Raw genomic sequence first — 27,823 nt, 5'->3', positions numbered from 1 at the left:
CAACAGTGGCAAAAAAAATCCCCTTGCAAACTGCCAAAATTTTGGCTCATGCTAAAATCGGGAGAGCTGACTCACAAACTAGTTAAGCAACATCAACACAATCTGCAACCTCATGGCCAAGCACATCTCCCACTCTAGCATTAACATAACAATGAAGGGTGCAGTAGGGCATGGTAGGAGCAGCGCCAGGCAATCCTAAGAATGCGATGTCAACATGAAGATATAAATCAAAACCATTTGAAATGACAAAAAAAAATAAGCAGCAAGTGATATACAGAGCTAAGTGATCCACAATTCAGATATAAACCCTGCAGTCCTGCTGCATCCAGTCATGAATAGCGGTGAACAAAAAGCAACTCACTAGAGAAGGAGGATCCACTAATCCAAATTAGCAATGATGGAGGAGCTCAGCACATCAGCGCAATAGATAAGGGTGAAGCATTCAAAACAATCTTCAGTCAGAAGCGTTGAGCGGATGATCCATCACAGCCTCCTACTATGGTTTCCAGCATCGGAAATGCCAGACTTCAGCCACTTCGATTCACTCCATATGATATCAACAATTGGTTGGAGCACCGGATGCTGCAAAGGCTATGGCCCTGACATTCTGGCAATAGTAATGCTCCAGAACAGCTCCAACACTGGTATCTACCAGACTACGTGGAAAATTGCCCAGCTATGTCCTGTACATGAAAAACAGGACAAATCCTACCAGGCCAATTCTGTCCCATCAGTCTATTATTGGTCAACGGTAAAGTGATGAAAAGGTGTCATCGACGGCACTATCATGCAGCTGATGCTCAGCAATAAATTTCTCATTAGCACCTCATTTAGGGAGGGAATAGGGACATCTCTGCAGGAGTTCTTCAGGGTAGTGTCCTAAGCCTAACCATTTTCAGCTGCTTCATCAATGACCTTCCTTCTATCAGAAGTTCAGAAGTAGGGATGTTCGCTGATGATTGCACAATGTTCAGAACCATTCACAACTCTTCAAGCACTGAAGCAGTCCATGTCCAAATGTAATAAGACCTGAACAATAGCAAGGCTTGGACTGAAGTGGCAAGTAACATACACATCAACAAATGCTCGGCAATGACTATCTCCAATAAAAGAAAATCTAACCACAGCCATGACAGGGAAGTTCATCACGGAGTTCCCCACTATCAACATTATGGAGGTTACCATTTACCAGAAACTGAACTAGACTCACTATCCAAACGTGGCAGCTAGAAGAACAGGTCCGAGTCTAGGAACATTGAAGTATGTAGCTCAGCTCGCAACTCCCCAAAGCCTGTCCGCCATTTAAAAGGCACAAGCCAGGAGAGTGATGGAATATTCCCCACTTGTTTGGATGAGTGCAGCTCCAACAACACCCAAGACGACTGACACCATCCCAGGCCACAGCAGCTCACTTGACTGGTACCAATACCCACAAAAGTCCTCTTCCTCTTCACCAACGTTCAACTGCAGCAGTGTGTACTATCTATAAGATACACTGCAGAAATTTGCCAAAGATCCTGAGACGGCACCTTCCAAACCGACGAACATTTTCATAGAGAAGCAAATTACTGCAGATGCTGGAATCCGCACTTAAAACAACAAAATGCTGAATTTCACAGCAGGTCAGGCAGCATTCAAGGACAGACAGCAAGCTAATGTTTCGAGTCTAAACGGCCCTTCATCAGAGCTGAAGTGAAGCAGGGGCAGCAATAATGCTGTAGTTGCAGGGGTGTGGAGTGTAGAGTGCTGGGGGAGAAAGGATGTCGACAGTTCAGATTAAGTGATTGGAATGAGAGAATGGCAGAACAATGGTGTGTCTATCTGCCAAACCGGAAATGACAGACAGTCCCACTGACTGGAGGGAGAGGAGAGAGAACGTGGTGACAGAGAATATAGCAAGTAAAGCTAAAAGAAAGGGAAGGAATGGGAGTTGGTTCACAATTTGAAGTTGCTGACATTAAGTCCAGAAGGCTGTAAGATGCCTAGTCTGAAAACGAGATGTTGTTCCTCCACTGTGATTCACTGAAGTACTACAGCATGCCGAGGACAGACAAGTGGGCACGCAAGCAGGACAGTGTTAGAATTACTGGCTATGGAAAGTCGGGGTCATGTTTGTGCACAGATCGAAGGTCTTCTACAAAGCGGTCACCCAGTCTGTGTCCGGATTCTCTACTGTAAAGTAGGCCTCACTGGGTGCAGTGAATACAATACACAAGATTGGAGGAGGTACAGGTGAAATGCTGCTTCATCTGGAAACCCTGTTTAGGCCCTTGAACGGTGGGCAGGGAGGTGGTGAAGGGCAGGTATTTCACCTTCTGCATTTGCATAGGAAGGTGTCGTGGGAAGGGGTGGCAGGGAGGGTTATGCTAATGGCCGATGAATAGACTTGGTTGTCCTGGAGGGAACAATCCTTGCACAATGTAGATGGGGAGTGAGGCGAAACATGTTTGGTGGTGGCATTCTGCTGGGTTGTCTGAAATGGTGGAGAATGATCCTTTGAATGCAGAGTCCGGTGGGATGGTTATCTGAGTAGACAGATTGGTTTGGTGGAGGGAAGTGAATATACAAGTTTGAGAATAACACAGACTTCATTGGCCTAGCTTATTATTGAAATCAAATTTCACCATTTGCCATGTTGGGATTTGAATCCATATCCTCAAAACCTTAATCTGGGATTGTGGATTACTAGTCCAATGACATCACTGCCATACCTTCACCTTCCCTATATTCCACAAACTTGTAAGGTGATACCTGAACTAAATTTCTTCAGTTTTCTTCAATGGCTATGATCTCTTTATGCATTAGGATACCCAAAACCAGCATTTTTATTTTAAACTACAGTCTAAGTAATGATTTATGATAGGTTTAGCAATAATTCTTCAGTTTTGCACTGCATGTACTTGCCAGTAAAATTTCTTGCATGCATTTTATTGCACAACTTGTCATCATGACTTTAAAGATTCATCTATGTGAACTCTAAGTTTGTCCGCTTTTCTAATAGTTTAATGAATATTAAGTCAGCGCTGTGTGCAGCAACTTGACTTGATGTCAGCGCTTCATTAATTATAAATAGAGTTGAAATAATGTCTGTGAAATACATCAGATGTACAACTTTACAAAATCTGGTCACAGCCAAAGATTTAACCAAAATACATAACAAAATAATGTACTTAATTATCTGAAACAGATATAAATATGTTTGACCTTCAGTGATCATAGTCACCACAAATATTAAATCAAATTAAACTTATTCTAATAGACTGTAGAGAATTTCCATGAAAATATTTTGATCATTAATTACCTCTTTAAATCGGTTTGCTTCAATTGTCAGAGCCATGCGAAATTCATCCTCCAAAGACACATACTGCTGATTTAATAGGTCAATTTTTTCTTGATACCTTTTCAATCGCTGAGCATATTTCTCCTCTTCTTTTGCCACCTCTCTGGACAAAGCAGCTTGAAATTCTGGTCCAGTCAAAGTAACTCTAGATTCCACTTCTTTCCTATTGGATAGATGCTTCTGCTTTAACCATTTTACATTACCAATAATGACATTTTTCAAATCTACTTGAACTAAAATGAAGCTAAACTATTGTTATGATTGGTAGAGACCAGAAACATTTTGTTCTGATTTATTTTGAAATTACATCGGGAATCCAAAAACCCAGGTATTTTAGTGGCTCGCATTTTAAAACTAAACAATTTTATTACACAAAAACGAATTAACAATAAAATTAATAACGGCACTTTTTCCTCAAATATTTTAACAGTAAAATGAACACACTAAATTTTTACTCAAGTTTATTTCTACACCCATTTGACACACCCCAGAAAATCATCAGGAATTGGAAGATTAAATACCTGTCTAAATTCCATTCAAAGATCTGTATAGATTTGTTTATATTGAGATATATTGTATTTTATAATGTTACTTGCAGTAGCATCTTTCCTTCAAATCCCCTGCAACTGGCCAAGAGTTGTGGACTTTGAGTCCAAACAATACACCACTAATATTATTAAGCATAGCCACCTTGGATTAGAGCTCTCCTGTTAGTAACGTTTTTAAAGACTGCAGCCTTTCGGTAAGGAAACCTTTCTTTTCAAACCCTGGCAATGTCAGAAGACTAACTCATTGACAGTAGAATCCTTTAGTTATCAAGAGATTTAAACACTCTCAACTTACAGAAGTTCAACTAAATTCTCCTTGAAAGAAATGTTTCCTGTAGCCAGCTTGTTTTAAACAGGAACTGCTTGAAAATAGAAAACATGCTAATTTACTCCTGATGACTCTCTTCCTGATTAATTTCTTTGCTTTACTATTGTTAACTTCCAAGGTACCATGGTTACATCTTCAGTTACTGGAACTAATTTGCTCTTTAAAAGAAATAATCTTTTAGAGAAATCTAGTTCTTACTAAGGTCAGCCACCCAAACATTGTACTTTTGCAGAAAAAAAGCTAAGACCAACCACAAAATTGAATATATCCAGAGCAAAAAGGCAAGATGTAAATTCAGTAAATGGTGAATTATCCAGCATATGATTAGTTTTCCAACACCTATTCCAGAACCATGACAGTTGCAAGGAAGACACTTTAAAAAATTTAGAACATGCCTAAAGTTATCTTTTTCCAGAGAAGAGCTAAGGGTTTATTATACAAGGATTTTGTACTTTTATATTAATTATATTTTTGCTGGAGAGGACAAGGGACCATCTCTAAGGAGCAGTTTTACTCTGCCAGATTGACATGACAGCACAGCACTGGCATTGACTTCACAAACATTTTATTCACCATCTGACACTCTTGATCACCTGCACAGGCTTATTACCTGACAGTCCACTCACATCAGTTGTATGACCTTTTGATCACTTTGTCCATAAATTCTGTCTGTGTGCCCTGCTGTCTCCCTGTAATTGATGAAGGGGCTGTGCTCTAAAAGCTGCGAGATTTCAAATACACCTTGTGGACTATAACCTGGAGTAATGTGACTTCTGACTTTGTTCACCCCAATCCAACACCAGCACCTCCACATCATGGCTCCCTTACCTTGGTTAACTCATATGTTAACTGGCTTAGTGTCTATTCCTGCTCGCGCAAATCTGGAAAATATAGTCAACTTTGGATGTGAGTTTGCTTGCTGAGCTGGAAGGTTAGTTTTCAGACGTTTCATCACCATTCTAGGTAACATCATCAGTGAGCCTCCAACAAAGCGCTGGTGTTATGTCCCGCTTTCTATTTATATGTTTAGGTTTCCTTGAGTTGATGTCATTTCCTGTGTTGGTGATGTCATTTCCTGTTCTTTTTCTCAGAGGATGGTAGATCAATGGTTGGAATCCAACCGGAACTCCATCAGCAAACACTTTGGCTCCAAATCAATGTGTTTGTGATGGAGTTCCGGTTGGATTCCAACCATTGATCTACCTTCCTCTGAGAAAAAGAACAGGAAATGACATCACCAACCCAAGGAAACCTAAACATATAAATAGAAAGCGGGACATAACACCAGTGCTTTGTTGGAGGCTCACTGATGATGTTACCTAGAAGGGTGACAAAACATCTGGGAAACAAACCTTCAAGCTCAGTGAACCAGCTTACATCTGGAACAAAATAAAGACCCACTCTCTTGTGGACCGAGAAGAGGAGAGTGCTGTCTTGGAGGTGAAAGGAGGAATGTCGGGTTGGCTGTGCACCCTTGCGACCAGTGGATCTTAATGCTGGCTTCGGCCTAACGCTGGTTCGGGGGAGCAGCCAACCTGCAACGATGGCTGTGGCAAGTGCTCGTGCCCCAGGTCAGGGGGTCTGGAACACCATCCGTGTTTCCGTAAAGAAGGTGGATGAAGGTGCACCTGTGGACCGCACCATCTTCGTGAAGAGGGTCCTGTTGGACTGTTGTGAGTTCGCTGCTGCGGACATTTACTGCCTGCAGGATTTCCCCGGAGGAGGTTTTTACGACGTGACCTTCAGGAGTGCCAAGCTTTGTGAGCGCTTCCTGGAGGTTTTCAAGGAGAAAGGAGGTGAGGGCCCCCTCTCTGTATTGACCGCTGTTTGTGATGCCAGTGCAGAGGAGCCGTATGGTGACTGTACATATGTACAATCCACATGTGCCAGCAGTTGATGTCCTGACCTTCCTCGGAAGGTACGTGAAGGTGGAAGGGGACCTAACTGACATCATGGACTCCTTTGGCATCTGGATGAGTAAGAGGCAGGGCAAGGTGACGCTGAGGATGGGCGCGGACGGGAATGTCTATACCCACCGTCCAGCTTCGCGATCGGCGGGAGCAAGGGCTACCTAAAGTCTGCCATGCCTGTGGTAGGTCAGGTCACGTGGCGGCCGACTGCAAAGCCACCATCTGCAGGGAGGAGGGACACCTTGCAAAGGATTGCCCACAAGAGAAAAGCTGCAACCTTTGCGGGGAAGCGGGCCACCTCTACAGGGCATGCCTGCAGCGGGGGACCATCTATGCCCAGGTCGCCGGCAGGGGCAATGCGACCCAGGGGAGTGGACGACAGTCCGGAAAGCGAGGAGGAAGGTGTGTTGGCGGGCCCAGGAATCGCAACCATCGGGGGGAAGAGGTAGCTACAGGGGGGCTATAAGAGCTCCTTTGACGAGGGGGATTTGGAGAGGGCCCGCCCGAAGCAGAAGTTAAAGATCTCAAGGGAGAAGGAAAGCAGCACCATGCTTCCAGGTGACGGGAGGCGTCCTGAGGCTCCCTCCGGCACCCAGCCACGCGCCGCTGGGGCACTGGAAGGCCCCCCGGAACTTGCAGGCGGGAAGGAGGAAACAGGGCGTCCCCAGCCTGACTCAGAGCCGGACTCTCCTGCCTCCATACCCCCAACGGGGCGATGCCACCCGGAAGGCAGCACGGACGGTTTCCTCAGCCTGGAGAGCGTCCAGCAGTTAGCCCGGGCAATGGGCATGAAGGGAGAGATGGAGGGGCTGGACCTCGGACTTGGGGAGGGTACTGCGGTCACTGCCCACAATGGAGGTATGAGTTGCGAGCATTAACGTGCGCAGTGTCAAGTCCACCGCAAGATGTGCATCCACGTTGGCCTACCTGACCACCATCAAGGCGGACCTCCTGTTTCTGCAGGAGTGCGGGATACCGCACCTCGGCAGGTACGGGAAATGGTCCGGCGCCTGGACCTGTGGGCCTTCGATCTGGTCGGGGGGTAACGATTGTCGCTCCTCGGACCTGGCTATTCTGCTGCGGGGGCACGACTTCACCATCTCTCAAGTTCAGGAGGTGGTGGTGGGGGGGCGCCTCCTTGTGGCTGACGTCACCTACAGGAACGCTGATCAACGTGTACGCCCCAGCGGTACGGAGTGAGCAGTTGGGCGTCCTGCAGCGGCTTCCACCCCTGCTGGCTACGTCCAGGCCGGTCATCCTGGGCGGAGACTTCAACTGCATCATCGATGCAGATGGAAGATCCAGCGGGTGGGCGGAGTCAACTGGACGTCACGTCCAGATTCCTGATGGGCACGGTGAAGGATGCCAAGCTGCTCAACGTCTTCAGCACCCCTGCAGACGGAGCGCAGCGGAGGTACACCTGGTCGCGGCCAGACGGGTCTATTCGCTCAAGGATAGACTTTTTGTTTGTGTCACGGGCGTTCTCGGTCAGGTCCACCGGCGTCGAGCCAGTGTTCTTCTCTGACCACTGCCTCCTGCTGGCCGACTGTCACTTACAGGACAACCAGCCGGCCGGCAAGGGGACATGGAAGCTCAACACGACTCTGTTGACCCCAGAGAACGTCGAGGAGCTTAAGAGGGAGTACGCCAGTTGGAGAATCGTGAAACCCCTCTTTGAGTCTCCGGGCGACTGGTGGGAGACTGTGAAGGAGAACATCAAGAGGTTCTTTGTCTTCAAGGGTGTTCGGAAGAGAGGCGGGGAAAGCTGTCGCGACTCCAGAAAAGGGTGCAGAACCTGCTCCTTCTGCAGTTGATGGGGGTCGATGTCACGGAGGACCTCCGCGAGGTGAGGGGCCAGCAAGACTCGCTCTTCGCCACGGAGGCCTCCAGGATAATCTTCCGGTCCAGGGTCCGCTCCGTGGAGCAGGACGAGACGTGCTCGCGTTTCTTCTTTCAGAAGGTGCACAAAGAGAGCTCTGTGCTTAGCCGGCTGAAGGAGGACGACGGCTCGGATACGTCGTCTCGGCCCGACATTTTGAGGATCAGCAGATCCTTCTATGCCGGACTGTACGACATGAAGCCCACGGACAGCGTGGCCTCCGAGTTGTTCCTGTTGTCTATCACAGAGGTCTTAGACGACGGCACGAGGGAGTGGCTGGACCGGCCGATATCCCTGGACGAGCTGACCAGAGCCCTCAAGTCCTTGGAGAGGAATAGGACTCCCGGGAGCGACGGCTTACCAGTTGAGCTGTATTCTGCTCTGTGGGACCTGGTCGGCCAGGACCTGCTGGTGGTGTACGATAGTGTGCTTGGGGCAGGGGAAATGTGCAAGTCCATGAGGAAGGACATCATCACCCTCATTTACAAGAGGAAGGGGGAGAGGGAAGAAATTAAGAATTGGCGTCCCATTTCACTTTTGAACGTGGACTACAAAATCCTGGCCAAGGTCATAGCCAACCAGGTCAGGTCTGTCCTGGAGTCGGTGATTCACCCTGACCAAACCTGTGCTGTGCCGGGCAGGAAGATCGCTGAGAGCCTCGCGCTCATCAGGGATACGATCGCCTACATACAGGGCAGGCGGGTGGACACCTGCCTCGTCAGCCTGGACCAGGAGCAGGCCTTCGACAGTGTCTCTCATGCTTACATGAGGGACGTCCTCTCCATATTGGGGTTCAGGGAGGGCATCTGCAATTGGATTTGGCTGCTCTACACCAACATCGTTAGCGCAGTCTTGATCAATGGGTGGGAATCGGACAGTTTTCCCGTCAGATCTGGAGTCAGGCAGGGCTGCCCACTCTCTCCTGCCTTGTTCGTGTGCTGTGTGGAGCCCTTCACCGCATCCATCAGGAAGGATGTGAGCCTGAAGGGCGTGACTATCCCAGGCAGTGGAGGCTTTCAGGTCAAGACCTCCCTGTACATGGACGATGTCGCCGTCTTCTGCACCGATCGTCGGTCAGTGAGTAGGCTGTTGGACATCTGCGGCCAGTTTGAACTGGCCTCGGGTGCCAAAGTCAATAGGGGTAAGAGCGAGGTCATGTTCTTCGGGAACTGGGACGACCGCTCCTTCATCCCCTTCACCGTCAGGACAGACTACCTGAAGGTGCTAGGTGTTTGGTTTGGTGGAGCTGGGGCGTGCACTAAGACTTGGGAGGAGCGTATCACCAAATTGAAGCAGAAGCTGGGCAGGTGGACGCTCCGGTCCCTCACCATCGCGGGTAAGAACCTGGTTGTCAGGTGCGAGGGACTTTCGGTACTGTTGTATGTGGCGCAGGCCTGGCCTATTCCCTGGACCTGCACCGCTGCGGTGACCCGGGCTATCTTCCACTTCATTTGGGGGTCAAGGATGGACCGGGTCCGCAGGGACACCATGTACAAAGACCTGGAAAATGGGGGAAAAGGGCGTACCGAACGCCACCCTCACCCTGACGGCTACCTTTGTGTGCGGCTGCATCAAGGTGTGCATAGATCCTCAGTACGCAAACACCAAGTGTCGCTAGTTACTGAGGTTCTACCTGTCCCCGATGTTGCAAAGGATGGGTCTGGCCTCGTTGCCGCGGAACCGTCCCGTACCACCTGTCCTTCGTGGAGAAATTTTTTGAAAAGAAACACCTTTGACCACAAGGCAGTCAGGCAGTGGTCAGCACGTAGTATCCTCGAGACCCTTCGGGAAAAGGAGAGGGTGGATCCCGTCGTGTGGTTCCCCACGCAGACTGCCAAAGTCGTCTGGCAGAATGCCTCATCGCCAGAACTTTCAAACAAGCACAAGGACATTGCTTGGCCGGAGGTGAGAGGGGCTCTGCCAGTGAGATCCTTTATGCATGCCTGGAATCTCTGCGCCACTGCACGCTGCCCTCGAGGCGGTTGCGCTGGGGACGAGACTGTCGATCACCTCCTTCTGGAGTGTGCCTATGCGCAGGAGGTCTGCAAGGGGATGCAGTGGTATTTGTCGAGGTTTGTCCTGAGCAGCTCCGTGACGTGGGACTCCGTGCTCTGTGGGCTGTTTCCCGGGATGCACACAGAGACCAACATCAACTGCGCCTGGAGGACCATCAATGCGGTGAAAGACGCTCTTTGGTCTGCCAGCTGAAAGAACTGAACCCGACCGAGTGTTGCAGACCGGCACGCTCCAAGGTCCAGGACTACGTGCTGAGGGATGCGCTAAAGCTTGGGGCATCCGCCGCCAAGGCGCGGTGGGGAAAGACCACCGTATGAACCCCCTCGTCCAGAATAGAAAAAAGGGCCCTATCTGGTAACTGGGCCCAGCTGGCGCCTTCCCCAACTGATCAGGGGGCCAATGGGGACTGTGCGGGGTGATGAATGCCGGGGTATTTTCTTTGCTTTGTTTTTCTTCTTTGTTTTGTTTTCCTTTAGTTGGTGTACATGCCCCCTGGGTGGCTTGCATGACTGGGTAGGTGTATAAATGTTTTATTTTTTTGTACATCTTATGAATAAAGTATATTTTTTCAAATAAAAAAAAGTGACGAAATGCCTGAAAACTAGCCTTCCAGCTCAGCGAGCAAACTCACATCCAGAACCTCAACCTGAGCTACAAGTCTTCTCAAAACTTGATAGTCAACTTTGCCCACAGTTTCCACCCTTCACCTCTCTCTCTCTCTCTCTTCCATTGCATCAGTCTATATTTCTGCAGGAAGGCTAGCCCTACTCTCAGAGTTACTTTAACTATACTTCCTTCCTTTTTCACTTCTGGTTACTACTATATTCCATCTCTATTGCATTTTTCTCATGATGCCACATTCCTTGCCAGTGCTTCTGATAAGCCTCCTTTGTTCTAAACCTCAGAATCCACTGCCCCCCACTCCCCGCAACAATGTTACACAGGTCCCTTAAGCTCAGCAGTTCCATTTTCCAAACTTCTGCTCTTATCCCATTTATTCTCTCCATTGTCACAATACAGTTTTCCATGTTCTCATCTTTGACTCTATCATTTTCACCACCGTTTTTTCCTTTTCCTTCCAGTACTTTATATGGACTGTCCCTTCTACGATACCCTGGTTCACACCCAACATTCCCTTTCTTTCCCTTGCAGTACAGGAATTGAAATACTTGTATGTTTACCCCACCCGTCCTACTCTCCAAGGCCCCAGGCATTTTGTTTCAGTAAAACTATGACTTACTTGTACTTCAATCAATTTACTGTCATGTATTCACTGTTTACAATGCAGTGTCCTGTACACTCGAGGAGGTCAAAGGCAGATTTTGTGACCATTTTGTAGAAGAGTACAATTCAATTCACAAACATAACCTTGGATCTCCAGTCACCTGCCAGTTTTATTCTCTTTTCAATCTCTCTATATCATCCAGTGGGGTTGATCATAAGCTGGAGGAGCAGCAGTTCATTTTTCAAGTATGGTGAGCACTTTACAGTATTGAGTTCAACAATGACAAATAGTAATACTGCCCCCATTTTTCAGAAGGCTGCTGTTAGTGATAATTCTGGTGCTGTCATTTACTCCAGATCCAATTTTTGCTTTGGCATTCGTCCCATGAGCACATCCTTTTACTTTCTACTATCATTCTTTTTGTCATTTAACACATTCCACCATACTGCAGACCTTCTCTTTTGTCCTTTCCCACTCTCTGTGAAGCTGGAATAGAGGCGCAGGTTAAAATCTTTCACTAGTTAATTTTTTTCCCGCTTCATGAAGAGGCCATTGTGCCATTTCACTCTCCACAGATAATAGCTGACCTGCTGAGCATTGATTTTATTGTCTCAGATTTCAAATTGTGGAGTAGTTTGCTTTTGCTGTGGTGAGAGCTGACTGATGGACATTTCAGGCATTCATCCTTTATCAGAATACATTTCTATCAGGAGTAGAAGGCTATCTACTGCTAAGGTACTGGCATATTTATAAACTTCTTATGATAGCAAGGTAGGGATAGCAAGCCAAACTAAATTATCACTAAATTTGTAACACAGTGGAATTACAATTGTCACACAGCCTCAAAATTGTCCAATTGTTCCTAACCAGTCTTGATGTATAACAAATATCAGACACTAAATGATTACTTAAATAGAAATTCAGTTTATTATTGAACGTGTAACTTTAACAGAGCAAAGCTAAACAACAAAATATAATTAAAGTCTACAATTTAAACCTGATCTTTGATTGCAAACCCCACTCTCGGACAGACAGGTAGACAGACAAATTCAGTTACAAGATAAATTGAAAAGAAATAAAAACATACAAGAAGTTGTAATTGGCCAGTTGAATATGGTTTCAACAAAAAGTTTTATAGAATCCTTGAGCAAAGCATTCTACTACAGGCACATGGGATTGTATCTTGTTTGAATTCTAAAGTCACAGGTCACTGTAAATAGTTTCCAGCAGGCTTTGAGGAATATTCACACATTTCTTATTGTCATGGATCACAGCATGTATCCAAGCATTTCTTTTTCAGATTTAGGTAAATATAACTAACACCAGGCTTGTTTTATAACAATTTGCTTAAATATGAATGTTCATTAAGTAATAGCAAATGATTATAGTGGTATTAATATATGGAAAAGAAAAGGAAAAAGTGCCCCTCTGCCCTTTGAGATCCCCGATCGATGGCCAGTCTGGAGGCTTAAGTTCATTCCTGGCACCGTTCATGATCCCGAGCCAAGGTGAAGTCCAGCGATTTGGAGCAAAACTCTCTCTCTCTCTTTTATATACAGTGTAGCAAACAACCAGCACAGAAAACAGCAAATACAAGAGATAAAACTGCTGGCCAGTATAGAAAATACAGTTACAGCAAAAGCAAGCTGGAGGTGCCCTCTTTGGCCCATAAAGAAATGTTCACAGGACTCATTCAAGGTCATACAGGTGTCAGGTAGCATCCTAAACTTCCTCAGACTATTTTCCCATCCCAAACAATCTACTTTCTCATGCATCTGTCGAACATCATCATTACCTTTTAGTCCTTCGGCCCATCCCATACACTTATAAGCTGGAATTCTTTCTCAGACATTCAACAATTTTCTAACTGAAGATAAAACTAGAGAGTAAAATGCAGCCTTCAGGTCAGTAGCTTCCGAGCACACAGCCTCCTGCTCAAAACAAAATCCCAGTCAAAACCAGTTCAAAATTCTTAACGGACTTTTGAAAATGGGAGGGTTTTTAAAAAATAAATATAATGAAGGCTATAATTGATATGTAGAATCTTATTTTATTCCCCCCACCCTAACTTAATGTGGCTTCTGTAATCTGCCCATGGTGCACATTATGAGTTAGTATGGAAGGTACAAAGCAAAAGGTGGTAGGTATGTGGCAAGCATCTTGGCATGACTAGGCATATGTTGCAGCATGGTGGTAGATGGAAGTTGTGTGGGCGTGAGATGGCAAGTCATGCGTCAGAATGGAGGATATGAGGGGTCCTGGGGGCAGGTATAGGGCACAAAATTGGCATGAAGGGCCAGAGTCGAGAGTCAGCAGTACAGAGCCACTTCCAATCTGTTCACAGTGTACATATTAACTAGAATTTGCTGGGTCAGTCAAAATGAAGTTAAATGAATGAGAAGAAACTGTCTGAAGTTGAGTAATGACCTAATGATTGGCAAGGCCACCAGATTTAAGGGTGTTTCTGTGTTTTGGTGAAGGAATATGCATGTTTGTTTACATCAAGCATTGTAACTCAGCAATAATGGAGTGAACTGTCCCGGTAACTTTGGAAAAGATTATGTTTGGTTTAAAATGGACACAATGAATTAAATGCGATAATATAGACATTGCCAACTGAATGTGTGATTGTCATAGAACTGTGCTGTGTAAATATCATAAGGTTAATTAGATGACATATAAGTGTCAAAAAACAAATGTGGAGACACGTGTAGATCCTCATGCGGTAATTGATCACATGAATGTAGAAAACATGACATACTTGTAGTATTTACAAGCAGTCAATGAGCATTTGTTGGAGACTGGGCAGTATCAAGAGTTTGGGCGTACAGCTTCTTTATGTGGAAAGAATATAAAAATCCTTGCCTCACAGCAAAATTAGCTAGCTTAGGGAAGAGGTTATTTGATCAATGGCTGCAAGTGGAGATGGAGCAGGCTGATCACCTGTTCTGGTCTGATCACTGGAAAAGGTCCACGTAAAAAGCTTCACTTGTGATTGTAAACATTATACAGATAAGATTTCTGCAGTATTCATAGTGTACTTTGCTTTAGCAAAGAACATTGGATGAATTCCTTGGTTAGAATTGCCTTAGATTGTTGATATCCTGAGTAAACCTGATGGACCAGGCCAAGTGGGAATAAAAGCCTACACAGGGCAGAAAGGCTGACTCCATTTTTACACCTGACTTGGTTTGCCCACCTCAGGAGCAAAACCCTTGGTATGTATGTTACAGTGAACAGTAAAATTGCTAGGACCAGAGTGAGGATCAAAAGAAGCACCATCACTGTTACGAGACACTGCCAAACAGACGAGGCATTGTAAATACACCACCTACATGCACACCAAGAACATGAAACTGGAGAAACTTGGCATCACCATCAGTAATTGCCAAGTCTCCCTGATACCACCATCGGAAAATCAATCAACAACTTACATGGCCACACCCTTCAACCAGACGAGATCGAAGATCTCAGCCGAGGACTCGATTTCTGCACAGCCACCAAAATGGATCTCTTTGGTTTCGTGGCAGACACACCAGAATTCTTCACACAAATGAGACTCCAGGAATTCTTCCAAGATGTCAGCAGCGAGCCCAATAAGACATCTAATGAACTGGATCAGTTGACAAAGCAATCCAACAGGGAGCGGACAAAGGAGTCGTTGAATTGGACCCCTCAGGAGGGCCGTTGCGCGGGGCTTAACAGGTACATCAAGCCATCAGAGAACGTGTGAATGCCAGATTTATCAGCTGCACTCACAAGGTAGTGCAAAACGTCACCCAGGCACAACGCATAGCCATCTGTGCTCTCAGGGTCCATCGCAACATTGCTATCAAACCAGCAGACAAAGGAGAAGCTATCATACAGAATAAAACGGTCTACTACAAGGACGTGTGCTGTCAGCTGAACAACCAGGCACACTACAGACGACTACCTACCAATTCGATCAAAGAACACACCCGTCAACCAAACAGACTGGTCAAGACATTTGATCCAATCCTTCAGAGTACCCTACGCACTTCGCACATAGGGTACTTCTACTGCCTTTCAAAGATATACAAACCCAACACACCTGGACATCCCATCGTCTCAGGCAATGGGACCCTGTGTGACACCTCTCTGGCTATATCGTGGGCATCTTAAAACCCATTGTACAGCTTCTGTCACAACACGACAGATTTCTTACAGAAGCTCAGCACCCACAGACTGGTCAAATCAGGAACATTCACAATGGGCATGTGGCACTCTACACAAACATCCCCCATGACAACAGGGTCACCACAACAGCATCAGTACTCCATACCAACAAGTGCCAATTTTCAGATGCCATCCTAAAACTCATCCACTTCATCTTTGACAACCAGTTCTTCAGCCAGACACCCAGAACAGCCGTGTGGGCCAATTTTTCTCCCCAGTATGCCAACATTTTCATGCACAGGCTCAAACAAGACTTCTTTGCTGCACAGGGCCTCTGACCAATGCCAATATACCAGGTACATTGACAACATTTTCTTCCTTTGGACTTATGGTGAGGAATCACTAGAACAACTACATAGCGATATCAGCAAGTTTCTTCCCACCATCAGACTTACCATGGACTATTCTTTAGAATTAGTCTCATTCTTGGATAGACACATCTCTATCAGGGATGGACACCCAGGACATCACTCGAATGCAAGCCCATGGATAACTTCATGATGCTGCAATTCTCTAGCTTTTACCCGAAACAAAGTAAAACAGTCATCCCCTATGGACAAGTCCTATGCATACAAATAATCTGTTTGGATGAGGGGGAACGAGACGGACACCTGAAGGTGTTGGAAGACACTTTCCTATGAACAGGATACAATGCTCAACTCATCGACTGCCAGTTTCAACATACCACAGCAAAAAAACCGTAATGACTTCCTCAGAAGACAGACACAGGATAAATCCGATAGGGTTCCCTTTGTCGTCAAGTACATCCCAGGAGTGGAGAAACTACGCCATGTTCTTCACAGCCTTCAACACATTATCAATGACGACGAGCATCTCGCCAAGATCTTCCTCACACCTCCACTTCTTGCCTTCTGCAAGGCCTTAAACAGACCATTGTTCACAGCAAACTACCCAGCTTTCAGGACAACATATATCACAACACTATGCAACCCTGTCATGGCAACTTCTCCAAGGCATGTCAGATCTTCAACATAGACACTACCATCACACATGGAAACACTACCCACCACATGCATGGCAGATACTCACGTGACTTGGCCAATGTTATCTATCTCATAAGCTGTAGGCAAGGATGCTCCAAGACATGGTATATTGGTGAAACCATGCAGACACCATGACAACGGATGAATGGACACCACACACAATCACCAGGCAAGGATGTTCCCTCGCAGTGGGGGAACACTTCAGCAGTCAAGGACATTCAGCCTCAGATCTTCAGGTAAACATTCTCCAAGATGAACTTCAGGATACACAACTACATAGAGTTGCCAAGCAGAGGGTGATAGCCAAGTTCAGTATCTATGAGGATGGCCTCAGCCAGGATCTTGGGCTCGTGTTGCACTACAGGTGACTGCACCTCACTCACCCTCTCTCGCGCACGCACACACACACTCGCGCACACGGGCTGAACTTGTATTTGCAGGTACAGTTTATTTTGTTCAAAAAACACATTTATAGATAGTTAATAATTGCATTTTATAAATTCCTACTTTTAAATACAACTAATCTGACTCCAAACTAAAACACAAACAGTTTCTAATCAAAATCTCACACCTAACATGCATTGTCTGACCTAAAATGTCACCTCCTCTTTACACTGATAAAACTTTTAGTCCTCTCAGGGCAGTGACTTGAAAGGAACTTGGTGATGTACATTCACATAATATTCAATTAAAACCTTCTAGCTGATTAAGGATTTAACGCCATCTTACCTTTGTTTAGTACATCCTCGTTAATCGTTTGATCGTTTACTGATAATTCTGCATCCGATACTACCTCTCTCACTAATACCTGAAGGCAGACTAAGACTCTGAAAGCTAGTGCTGTCAAATAAATCTGTTGGACTACAACCTGGCATCATGTAATTTCTGACCTTGTCCACCTCAGTCCAACACCGGTACCTCCACATCACTCTTCACTATAGTAGAGGGAAAGGTCAGGAAATAACTGCAAGCTAAATCACAAAAGATCTCTGATAGTCTCACAACAGGAAACATGAGATTGACAAAAATAAATGAAAATGTAACTGAAAAATTAATGAGTGGACAAAAATATGACATTTTGTTTTGATACACTTCATTAAAGGACAAGATGCTTTAGTGGTTATTCCTTAAATCATTTTCATTCAACACGAAGGTCATTAATATTATCTAGCTTGTATTTACAGCACAGTTGATAAATGATGATCAGAGTAATGAAATTAGTTAAGAAGTTACTGCTATTTACTATTACAGCTATTGCTCTTTATGGTCAAGTAAAGCAAACAGCAAAATCCAATCAAACACTTGCCCATAAATATTCACTGTCCTACTTAAGGCACATCTTTCCAAATTAGAAACTGCAGCAATTGTTGAGAAAAGCTGTATGAAGTTTGAGAATATCATACATAATGCAACATAAAAATGTTTCAATATTATTCTGAAAGAAGTGGAATTAATAAAACAGAACATATTAGAGCATGAAATTAAAGCAGGAGAAGATAATTCTCTCAACAAAGCCATTAGCAGTATTATAATGACACTGTACTGGAAACATAAACAGACACATCCATTATTACACAGTTGCTTGTCTTATTTTATCGTATTTAATTGCCATTTTAATTATAGGGGATCAGCTCAAGAGTGGGTGGGGAGATAGTGAGTTCAGTACTCACCCTACCCAGTCAATCACCTGGTAGTATTTGCATTAGAAGGTATTGTGTCTGGGGTCTCATGTAGACCAGACCATGTAAAGATGACACATTTTCTTCCCTAAAGAAGAAGATGGGTAAACCAGAAGAGTTGTGACCATTGAAGGGGTACATCATTAGATTCGCATTTTATTCCAGTTTTTTTTAAAACTGAAATCAAATGTCACCATCTGTGATGGTGGGACTTGAACCCATGTCCTCAGAACATTAGCCTGAGGTTCTGGATTGCCGGTATAGTATAATACCCCCTCTCTACTGCTTCGCCTCTCATCTATGGTACTCATCTAGCACTGTGATTTTATCTCAGATTTTGAGCACCCTGTATTTTAATTTTGGTATAATGACAATTCTTGCAAACCATGAAAACCCCCATCTCTCTGGTGAACTAAGATAAAACTGTAAAAATTGGTATTGCACTTTCAAAGTAATTTACATGTTAAACAGCCAGTCAGGTGATGGTAGGAAGTGTTAATAAGAAACTTGAGAAACAAATTATAACTTTGGCATGAATTACCTAGTCAATCCAAATTTGATCATGTGCTGTTTTATGTGATGGTGAGTCAATTAGAATTCAAAATGTTACTAATCATGCAAGGGGGTTGTAAAAGTGCTCTGTGGAGCCCCCTTGTGGCACAGTAGTAGTGTTCCTTCCCTGGACCAAGAGGCCCAGGCTCAAGTTTCACCTGCTTCAAAGGTGTGTAACAATGTCTCTGAGCAGGTTGATTAGAAAAGTTCTTCACAATGATAGTGGTTAGCAAGATCATAATGCTTAGATGCACAAAATGGAAGACAGAATGGAACTGTACAAGAGGCATAGAACCTAGTCAGCCAGAAGTCACAAGCTCATGTTCCGACACGAACCAACTGAGTCAGAGCCTTTATGGTGTGCAATCATTTTTTTGTACTTCTTGTGATGAACTTCATAAATTCTGTGGCACTCATCTTAACATAGATGTTGACAGATTGGTAAGAACTATGAAGAATCAACATCGGTAGATGTTACCATACCTGTTGAGTTTCAAGGTTTAGAGAGATATGGGCCAAACACAGGCAAATGGGACTAGTTTAGATTGAGAAACTTGTTCAGCATGGATGAGTTGGACCGAGGGGTCTGTTTTCATCCTGTATGACTCTATTTCATCAAACATCTTCCTTTGTATTAAGTATGATTCTAACTAGTGTAGATCCCCCCCCATGCCCTTCAAGTCCAGTTATGCTCGGGGTCCTTCACACCACTCAGTTACATTAATAAGTGGCCTGGCAGAATTCTAACTGAGCATCAGTGAGCAGGTAGATTATTGCTGTGCAAGTGATAAAGCTGCTGATGATACCTTGCACTTTTCCGATAATTGACAGCAGACTGATGGGATGGCAATTAGTCAGGTTAGATCTTCCCTACTTTATGCAGATAAGACGTAGCTGCACAATTTTGCAGACTGTTGGGTGAAGGCAATGTTGAATCTTATTAGGATAGTGGTAAATATGGAATATTTAATTTAAAATTCCACCACCTCACTGCTGTACCCAGGACTGTTTATTAACTAACGTGCTCATTAAAGATTGCATTTATTACCAATACCATCGCTAGGTGGCATTGCAACTGAACAAAAACACAGCTTTGTAGTCAAACTTCCGAGTTGCCTCACAGAAATCATTGAGCATTTGAATATGGTAGAATTGACTTGTCAATTAATTTATTAAGCTTTCAGCACTCTGCTGAAAAAAATCCATACAAGGGTGACCCTGAAATGAATAGAAACAAAAGTGTTGACCTAGGGGCACGTTCAAAAAGAGTCCTCACTTGTTGCCTTATCTTTGCTCCACTCCCTGAGCAATGTGATAAAGTGGGTAACAGCCAGCAAAATGGAAAAGTGGCAATTGCCTGCAGCAAGGAGACAGTGACGGTTTGCAATGAGATGAGGGTCAGCAGCCAGCAGGACAGCCAGGGTGGCTAAAGGCTTTGCTGCAACTGTGTGATGTGACAATCCAATCTGCATGAACACAAGTGGCTATCTTGGTATTGGTAACAAAAAATCTCTTCATAAAGATCATTCATCATGGTAAGGGAACTATAGACATGTGGAGACTGTTTAAGGAACAGTGGTTGCGAGTGATGAGTAAATATGTCCCTCTGAGACAGGCAAGAAGGGGTAAGATAAAGGAACCTTGGATGATGAGAGCGGTGGAGCTTCTTGTGAAAAGGAAGAAGGTAGCTTACATAAGGTGGAGGAAGCTAGGGTCAAGTTCAGCTAGAGAGGATTACACGCAGGCAAGGAAGGAGTTCAAAAATGGTCTGAGGAGAGCCAGGAGGGGGCACGAGAAAGGCTTGGCAGAACAAATTAGGGAAAACACAAAGGCATTTTACACCTATGTGAGGAATAAGAGAATGGTCAAAGAAAGAGTAGGGCCGATCAGGGATAGCATAGGGAACTTGTGTGTGGAGTCTGAGGAGGTAGGGGAAGCCCTAAATGAGTTTTTTGCTTCTGTCTTTATGAAAGAAACGAACTTTGTAGTGAATGAAACCTCTGAAGAGCAGGTGTGCATGCTGGAATGGATAGATAGAGGAAGCTGATGTGCTGAAAATTTTGTCACATTAAGATTGACAAGTCACCAGGCCCGGACCAGATTTGTCCTCGGCTGCTTTGGGAAGCAAGCAATGCAATTGCTTCGCCACTTGCAAGGATCTTTGCATCCTCGCTCTCCACTGGAGTCGTACCTGAGGACTGGAGAGAGGCAAATGTAATTCCTCTCTTCAAGAAAGGAAATAGAGAAATCCCCGGCAATTACAGACCAGTAAGTCTCACGTCTGTCATCTGCAAGGTGTTAGAAAGGATTCTGAGGGATAGGATTTATGACCATCTGGAAGAGCATGGCTTGATCAAATGCAGTCAACACGGCTTTGTGAGGGGCAGGTCATGCCTCAAACCTTATCGAGTTCTTTGAGGATGTGACTAGAAAAGTTGATGAGGGTCGAGCTGTGGATGTGGTGTATATGGACTTCAGTAAGGCATTTGATAAGGTTCCCCATGGTAGGCTCATTCAGAAGGTCAGGAGGAATGGGATACAGGGGAACTTAGCTGTCTGGATACAGAATTGGCTGGCCAACAGAAGACAGCGAGTGGTAGTAGAAGGAAAATATTCTGCCTGGAAGTCAGTGGTGAGTGGGGTTCCACAGGGCTCTGTCCTTGGGCCTCTACTGTTTGTAATTCTTATTAATGACTTGGATGAGGGGATTGAAGGATGGGTCAGCAAGTTTGCAGACGACACAAAGGTTGGAGGTGTCGTTGACAGTATAGAGGACTGTTGTAGACTGCAGCGGGACATTGACAGGATGCAGAGATGAGCTGAGAGGTGGTAGATGGAGTTCAACCTGGATAAATGCGAGGTGATGCATTTTGGAAGGTCAAATTTGAAAGCTGAGTACAGGATTAAGGATAGGATTCTTGACAGTGTGGAGGAACAGAGGGATCTTGGTGTGCAGATACATAGATCCCTTAAAATGGCCACCCAAGTGGACAGGGTTGTTACAAAAGCATATGGTGTTTTGGCTTTCATTAACAGGGGGATTGAGTTTAAGAGTCATGAGATCTTGTTGCAGCTCTATAAAACTTTGGTTAGACCGCACTTGGAATACTGCGTCCAGTTCTGGTCACCCTATTATAGGAAAGATGTGGATGCTTTGGAGAGGGTTCAGAGGAGGTTTACCAGGATGCTGCCTGGACTGGAGGGCTTATCTTATGAAGAGAGGTTGACTGAGCTCGGTCTCTTTTCATTGGAGAAAAGGAGGAGGAGAGGGGACCTAATTGAGGTATACAAGATATTGAGAGGCATAGATAGAGTTGATAGCCAGAGACTATTTCCCAGGGCAGAAATGGCTATCACGAGGGGTCATAATTTTAAGCTAGTTGGAGGAAAGTATAGAGGGGATGTCAGAGGCGGGTTCTTTACACAGAGAGTTGTGAGAGCATGGAATGCGTTGTCAGCAGCAGTTGTGGAAGCAAGGTCATTGGGGTCATTTAAGAGACTGCTGGACATGCATATGGTCACAGAAATTTGAGGGTGCATACATGAGGATCAATGGTCGGCACAACATTGTGGGCTGAAGGGCCTGTTCTGTGCTGTACTGTACTAAGTTCTATGTTCTATAAAGAGTAAGTAAAATAGACCCAAAATGGTGTAGGAGTGTTTTTCCCGTCCACGGACAAAGGCTTAGGAGGCAGGCGGGAAGCAGGCAAGTGGAAGATGTTTATTCAAGTAGAAACCAGTTTATGCAGGGAGTGGGCCAAAAGGATCTTCCCCAAATCTGGCTTCAGAAGATAGATCAATGACACACCCTCTCCATTACAAAGAAGTATAGCATTTTTAGTTACAATAATCAAATGCAATGTATTCACTGTCCTTCCTCTTAATCCAAAACACCCAATCCAGTGGGTTACCTAAACGATGAAGGGCATTCCTATGGACTGCCCCAGGTTCCATGATGTTAAGGTGTTAGCTGGACATTGCAATCTCTAGGCCTTGGGATCTTTCTACGCACTATTCATTCGCATTCCACAAGTTTAATGGCTATACTCCTTCAGGTCTTTCTCAGGCTTGTTTATCTGTAAGGACACCTCAAATTCTTTTACTCATTGTATTTTGGTGCTATCATTTATCACATTCAGTTACCCCTTTTATTTTTTTCACTATCCCAATTACATAGTGTAAAAATAAAAAAAAATTAATTAGTTTTAACTAATTGCTATTAGGTTAACTTCTGTGATAAAGTTAATTATAAGTGTGACGTTATACGAAAACTTCTGCAGTCAGCATTTTGTAATTTATGGGTTGTGAGTAATCCAGTTTGTTCAGGGCATATGAGAAGGTGTCTCCTAAGGCTAGTTAACCTTCACACCAAGGCCTAAATGTTTTTCAAGGCTTGTATTATATTCTGGTTTGTCTAATGAAACCGACTTCTATGATTAGAACATTTTGAGCTAGAAACTATTCAATATTGCAGATAGCTTTCAAAGAGACAACTATTTACTATGAAATAACTTTAGCTGCTATCCTTACAGCTTCTTCAGGACTTAATCTAGCATCTGATGTTATTAATTTATTGGGACAATCATCCTTTCATTAGCAATATTGGAATTGGTCATTTATCTGTCCTAAGGCATTGTTTTATCAGAACTGTCTCAGACCGGAACATACAGCGTTCTTTTAGTGATGTTCTAGCAGTTCTGTGAAAGCATTTCACTGTGAGCAGACTGCTTAGTTTTGCTTAGCTCCTGTCTGCCATCTTGTAAGCAGGCATGAACTGCTTAGTGTGGTCAGGTACAAGTCACCTTGCATAACCAGATACAGCTACAATGGTAATAGTCACTTGACCACAGATAAAGCATAAATCGACCCATTTGAAATAAATTAAACTGTCTGCACTAAAATTACCACTTCAAAAACATTGAAAGTGGGCAATTGAGTTAGTGCCAAGATTTTGCATCACCTGATTAGTTCATGTGTGTGAATGTTACACACAGGAAAATAAAGCCTCAGATCTGACAGTAGTCAGACTCCAATACACACTGTACTATATTGAAATAGCTGCTCGAGAAATAGCACAGACAGAAGAAAATTAATTTGTGACATCAACAGCTGGAATTCTTCCTGTTTTTCTCATCCTTCTGGAAAAAGGTGTCCAGTGGAGGTAGTAATTTAGAAAAGCAACCATTTAGAATAAACTCAAAGATATCCGAAGATTCTCCTATTGCTGTGGATACAGTTAGTAAATCATAATCTTAGGTTTACAATCCAAAGCATAAAAATGCATAAAAGCTTAGTGTCATTTCTCCCTGTCTGTAATCCACAGTATTTTTCTAAAACTTATTACCAGACTTTGTGTGCATTGATATCAGTTTTGTCATCTTTCCTCAATGGTAGTAGACAATAAAATTCCTTTCTTTGGTAATTGGCCCTATCATTTTCTTCCAAGCCGCGTGCAAAAAATGAATAAAACATATTTTTTGCAAACAACCAAGAAGGGTTTACAAAGGGGTGAGTTTATTTCCCCGCCTCGTAAACTTTTGTAATAATCTGTACTTAGACAGCTTGGCTACGGGTGTGCTTAGCAATGAGCACAAGCTTTCAGTCCTATTGCTGTAATATTGTGAAAACCCATAGTCTTCGGAGTTTCAAATGGTTTCAGCCAATTCTTTGTATATGAAGTGAATTCCTGAAAACTAGTATGTATGATAAGGGGCATTTAGGAGAAGGTCAAGACAAATCATCCACTCTACTCTTCTGACCGAAGATGGCTACAAATGGCTCATTCTCGTGTGTGTACTGATATGCTGAGCTCCCCCACTGTTGGGTGTAGGATATTAGTGGAGCATCCTCCTCCAGTTAGTTGTTTAATTTTCTGCCCATCCTTCACAACTAGACAGGGCAAGTCTTGGATCTGATTGTGGGATGTGGTGGTTCAGTCACAAAATACATTCAACATCAATATCGGTAAATTTCTAGATCTTAAAAATATGAAGAAACATTGGCATAGTGCAGGAAAATGGTGTTGAGATATATAATCCATGATTTAATTGAATGACAGAGCAGGCTCAATGCACCAAATGAGATAAGACGGTATGAAACTGGATGAACACAGCAGGCCAAGCAGCATCAGAGGAGCAGGAAAGCTTGGTGTTTCTGGTCGGGACCCTACTGCAGAAAAAGTTCAATAGTTTGTTATTATGCAGTGTTCTAACTGACAGTTTCAATTATGTAATTTTAATTTCCATCTTTTAATTTTTGAACTCATTATTTGTTTGCAGGATACAAGCAATATAGGTAAGCATTGGCAGTTCCTACTATCTCTGTATCAATGCACCAAATGGTCTACTTCTGCTCCTATTTCCTATGTTTGTAATTCTGACTATTGCATGCTTTTAGTAGATTTGCAAGGTTGACAGCTCATTTTTAGGCATGCGTAGTTCCGGTTTTTACACGTCTTGCTCCATCTCTTCAGTGAGCCATGGTTAATCCACCAACATAATGACGATGGTACAATGAGAGAAATGCTAGGGTATGAGATTGTGGATGAATGCAGTTATGCAGCTGTTGATTGCCTACAGAGTCTTCATGGAAGCTCAGTATTCAGTAGTTAGATCTGTTCTGAATATATTCGTTTTAATGTACTGTCCCACTACACAATGAAGGGTAGACTCAGCTGGCGACAGAACTTTGTCTCGGCAATCACTATATGGTGATAATCCCTTACAATGCTATCATGGACATACGCATCTAAAACAGATAGACTGATGGGGATGAGGTGAAGTAGGTTTTTCTCTTTTATTTTTTCCTTCATCATCTAACAGAGGCTTAGTGTTGCAATCAGGATTTGACTGGTTGTGGCACTACTGAGCAACCCTCCGTGATAGACACTGAAAGCCCCTAGAGTATAACAAGATACAGTGCAGCAACTTACCTACATTGTGTATATCCTAGAAACAAATAATGAGTTAAAAGATGGAAATTAACATTAAATAATTGAAACTGTCAATTAGAACACTGCATAATAACAAACTATTGAACTGAAAGCAAGATTTTTAAAAACATTATTAACGTGCAAGTTTTTGAATTTGGCTTAGAATTCATTTACTCCTCAGAATTATGATCTACATAAAGCATCATAGATATAGCCAATTCCATAACAAAGAACAGAAGTTCTACTTAAGTATCAAATCTTGTAATCATTATTTTCTGTACCTGTGCACTTGCTCTCTGGAAGCAAGAAGCTCCTGGAGCTCTTGAACCTTTCCTTTCTGCTGTTTGAGGGAAATCTGCAGTAACTCTCCTTCTCTTTGAGCAGCAGAGGCTTTTAGCTCTGCTTCTTGAATTCGTTTCATCTGTGAACAATAAACCAAAGTCACAATGAATGGAATATCCCTAAAGGTTTGCTAGTATTCTCATTACTGCTTCTATTCTGGCAAAAAACAGAAATTCCCTGAACCTTTGGCAAAAAAATGTCTTGCATATCTTTTGGAGGTACTTCCAGGAATTGCTAAAAAGTGCTGGAAAACAATGATCCATCAAGGACAGACTCAGTCTTGATTTAGGACAATCATCAATAATCAATCTTGTAAAGTCTTTTAAACTGAGTGTATTCCTTTGGACCTTCAGATAGTCACAGAGGATCCAAGATATGTATCAGAAGGCTTAGTGTAGAGATGCATGTCCTAGTAGTATTACCACCAGACTGTTAATCCAGAAATTCAGTTAACGTTCTGGAGATAACAAGCTGTGGAGCTGGATGAACACAGCAGGCCACGCAGCATCAGAGCAGCAGGAAAGCTAACGTTTCAGGCCTAGACCCGTCTTCAGAAAAAAAATCTGGAATTAAGAATCTACTGATGCCCACGAAACCACTGTCGATTATCAGAAAAAACCCATCTGGTTCACTAATATCCTTCAGGAAAGCAAGTCTACCATCCTCATCAGGCCTACATGTGACTCCAGGCCCACAGATTCTAAACAGCCTAGCAAGCCACTCAGTTGTATAAATCGCTATGAAGATGCAAAGAAGTGTAACCACCTGGCATCGATGTAGGCATCAGAAAGGATAACAGCAGAAAATCAATGTCAATCCTACAGGATAACAGATTCATTGAAATATCCCATCTGCAAGTTCTCATTCAAGACACTCACCATCTTGACTTGGAAATGTATCACTGTTCCTGGGTCAGAATCCTGGAATTCCCCACTGATGGCATTGTGGGTCAGCCCACAGCAGGTGGATTGCAGTGGTTCAAGGCAGCAGCTCACCACAGCCTTCTCAAGGGCAACTAGGGACAGCAATAAATGCTGGTCAGCCAGCGATGCCCCCATCTCATGAATGAATTAAAAAGCTCAATTTATCTGGAACCCTCAGAAAAGGTTTTAACTCTGAGATAGAGATGGAGTCCAGCTACCCTACCTCTCATCATCCTATCACCCTACCGCACCATCTGACCTTTGCCACGCCATCTTATTCAGCAACAACTTTGGCAACCCTATTCAATTGCCACCCAAACCCAGGGCTAACTTCTTCACGCTACCCTAGCCAGTTAGCACCCAACTCAGCAGTGTTCCTTACATCACATTTAGCTGTCAAACCACCAGCCAGCCACCTGACCATTCCATTTCCTTAACAATTACTTGGTCGTGGTGGCTGGTGCCATGTAAAGGGGCACGAATTCTGCAAAAGCTCTGTGCTGTTCCCTGCAATAATTCTTGCACAGAGTCAGATGTGAAGGGTCCGCCATCCAAATAATCCTCAGAAAAACTTGATCAGGTACAGAAATAGAATTTTTGATCCCGATTGGTGATTTGGACATTGTAATTTAGCATTGCTAATGCTTTAAACACTGCAATTGTTCATATTTTAAAAATGCTAACTCAACTTCTTTAGCTGAACATCTGCATTATGGTTTTCTCTAAAATTAGGCAGCTGAATGTCATCTGGATTTAGTCATTTCTTCAAATAAAAAATAACTTCCTAATTCAGAACACTAGCAGACTAAAACAAGTATTACAATTAAATATTCCAGTTTTTTTTAAGCTTGCCATTTGAGAATAAACAAGTCTTTTATTTCAAGTGGCAAATGTTTATAAATAATACTGCCTGTACATGTTGTACTGAGAAATGAGACAGCATTAAAAT

The 27,823-nt window shown here is 43.7% G+C and overlaps 1 protein-coding gene across 1 annotated transcript in view; it reads right to left on the bottom strand.

The window, feature by feature from the left end:
- Positions 1–27,823, bottom strand: part of lrrcc1 (leucine rich repeat and coiled-coil centrosomal protein 1) — a 185,088-nt gene that overhangs the window by 34,979 nt on the left and 122,286 nt on the right. Inside the window, exons 12-13 of the mRNA XM_048528955.2 lie at positions 25,891–26,030; positions 3,302–3,503 (exon numbers count right to left, since the gene is read on the bottom strand). Of these exons, the coding sequence (XP_048384912.1) occupies positions 3,302–3,503; positions 25,891–26,030 (342 nt within the window). The remainder of the gene's footprint in view (positions 1–3,301; positions 3,504–25,890; positions 26,031–27,823) is intronic.

The sequence above is a fragment of the Stegostoma tigrinum genome, chromosome 5, assembly GCF_030684315.1.
Source record: "Stegostoma tigrinum isolate sSteTig4 chromosome 5, sSteTig4.hap1, whole genome shotgun sequence".
NCBI classification, from domain to species: Eukaryota; Metazoa; Chordata; class Chondrichthyes; order Orectolobiformes; family Stegostomatidae; genus Stegostoma; species Stegostoma tigrinum.
The sequence above is the reverse complement of the archived record's forward strand: the minus strand, read 5'-3'. Positions and strand labels throughout refer to the sequence as shown.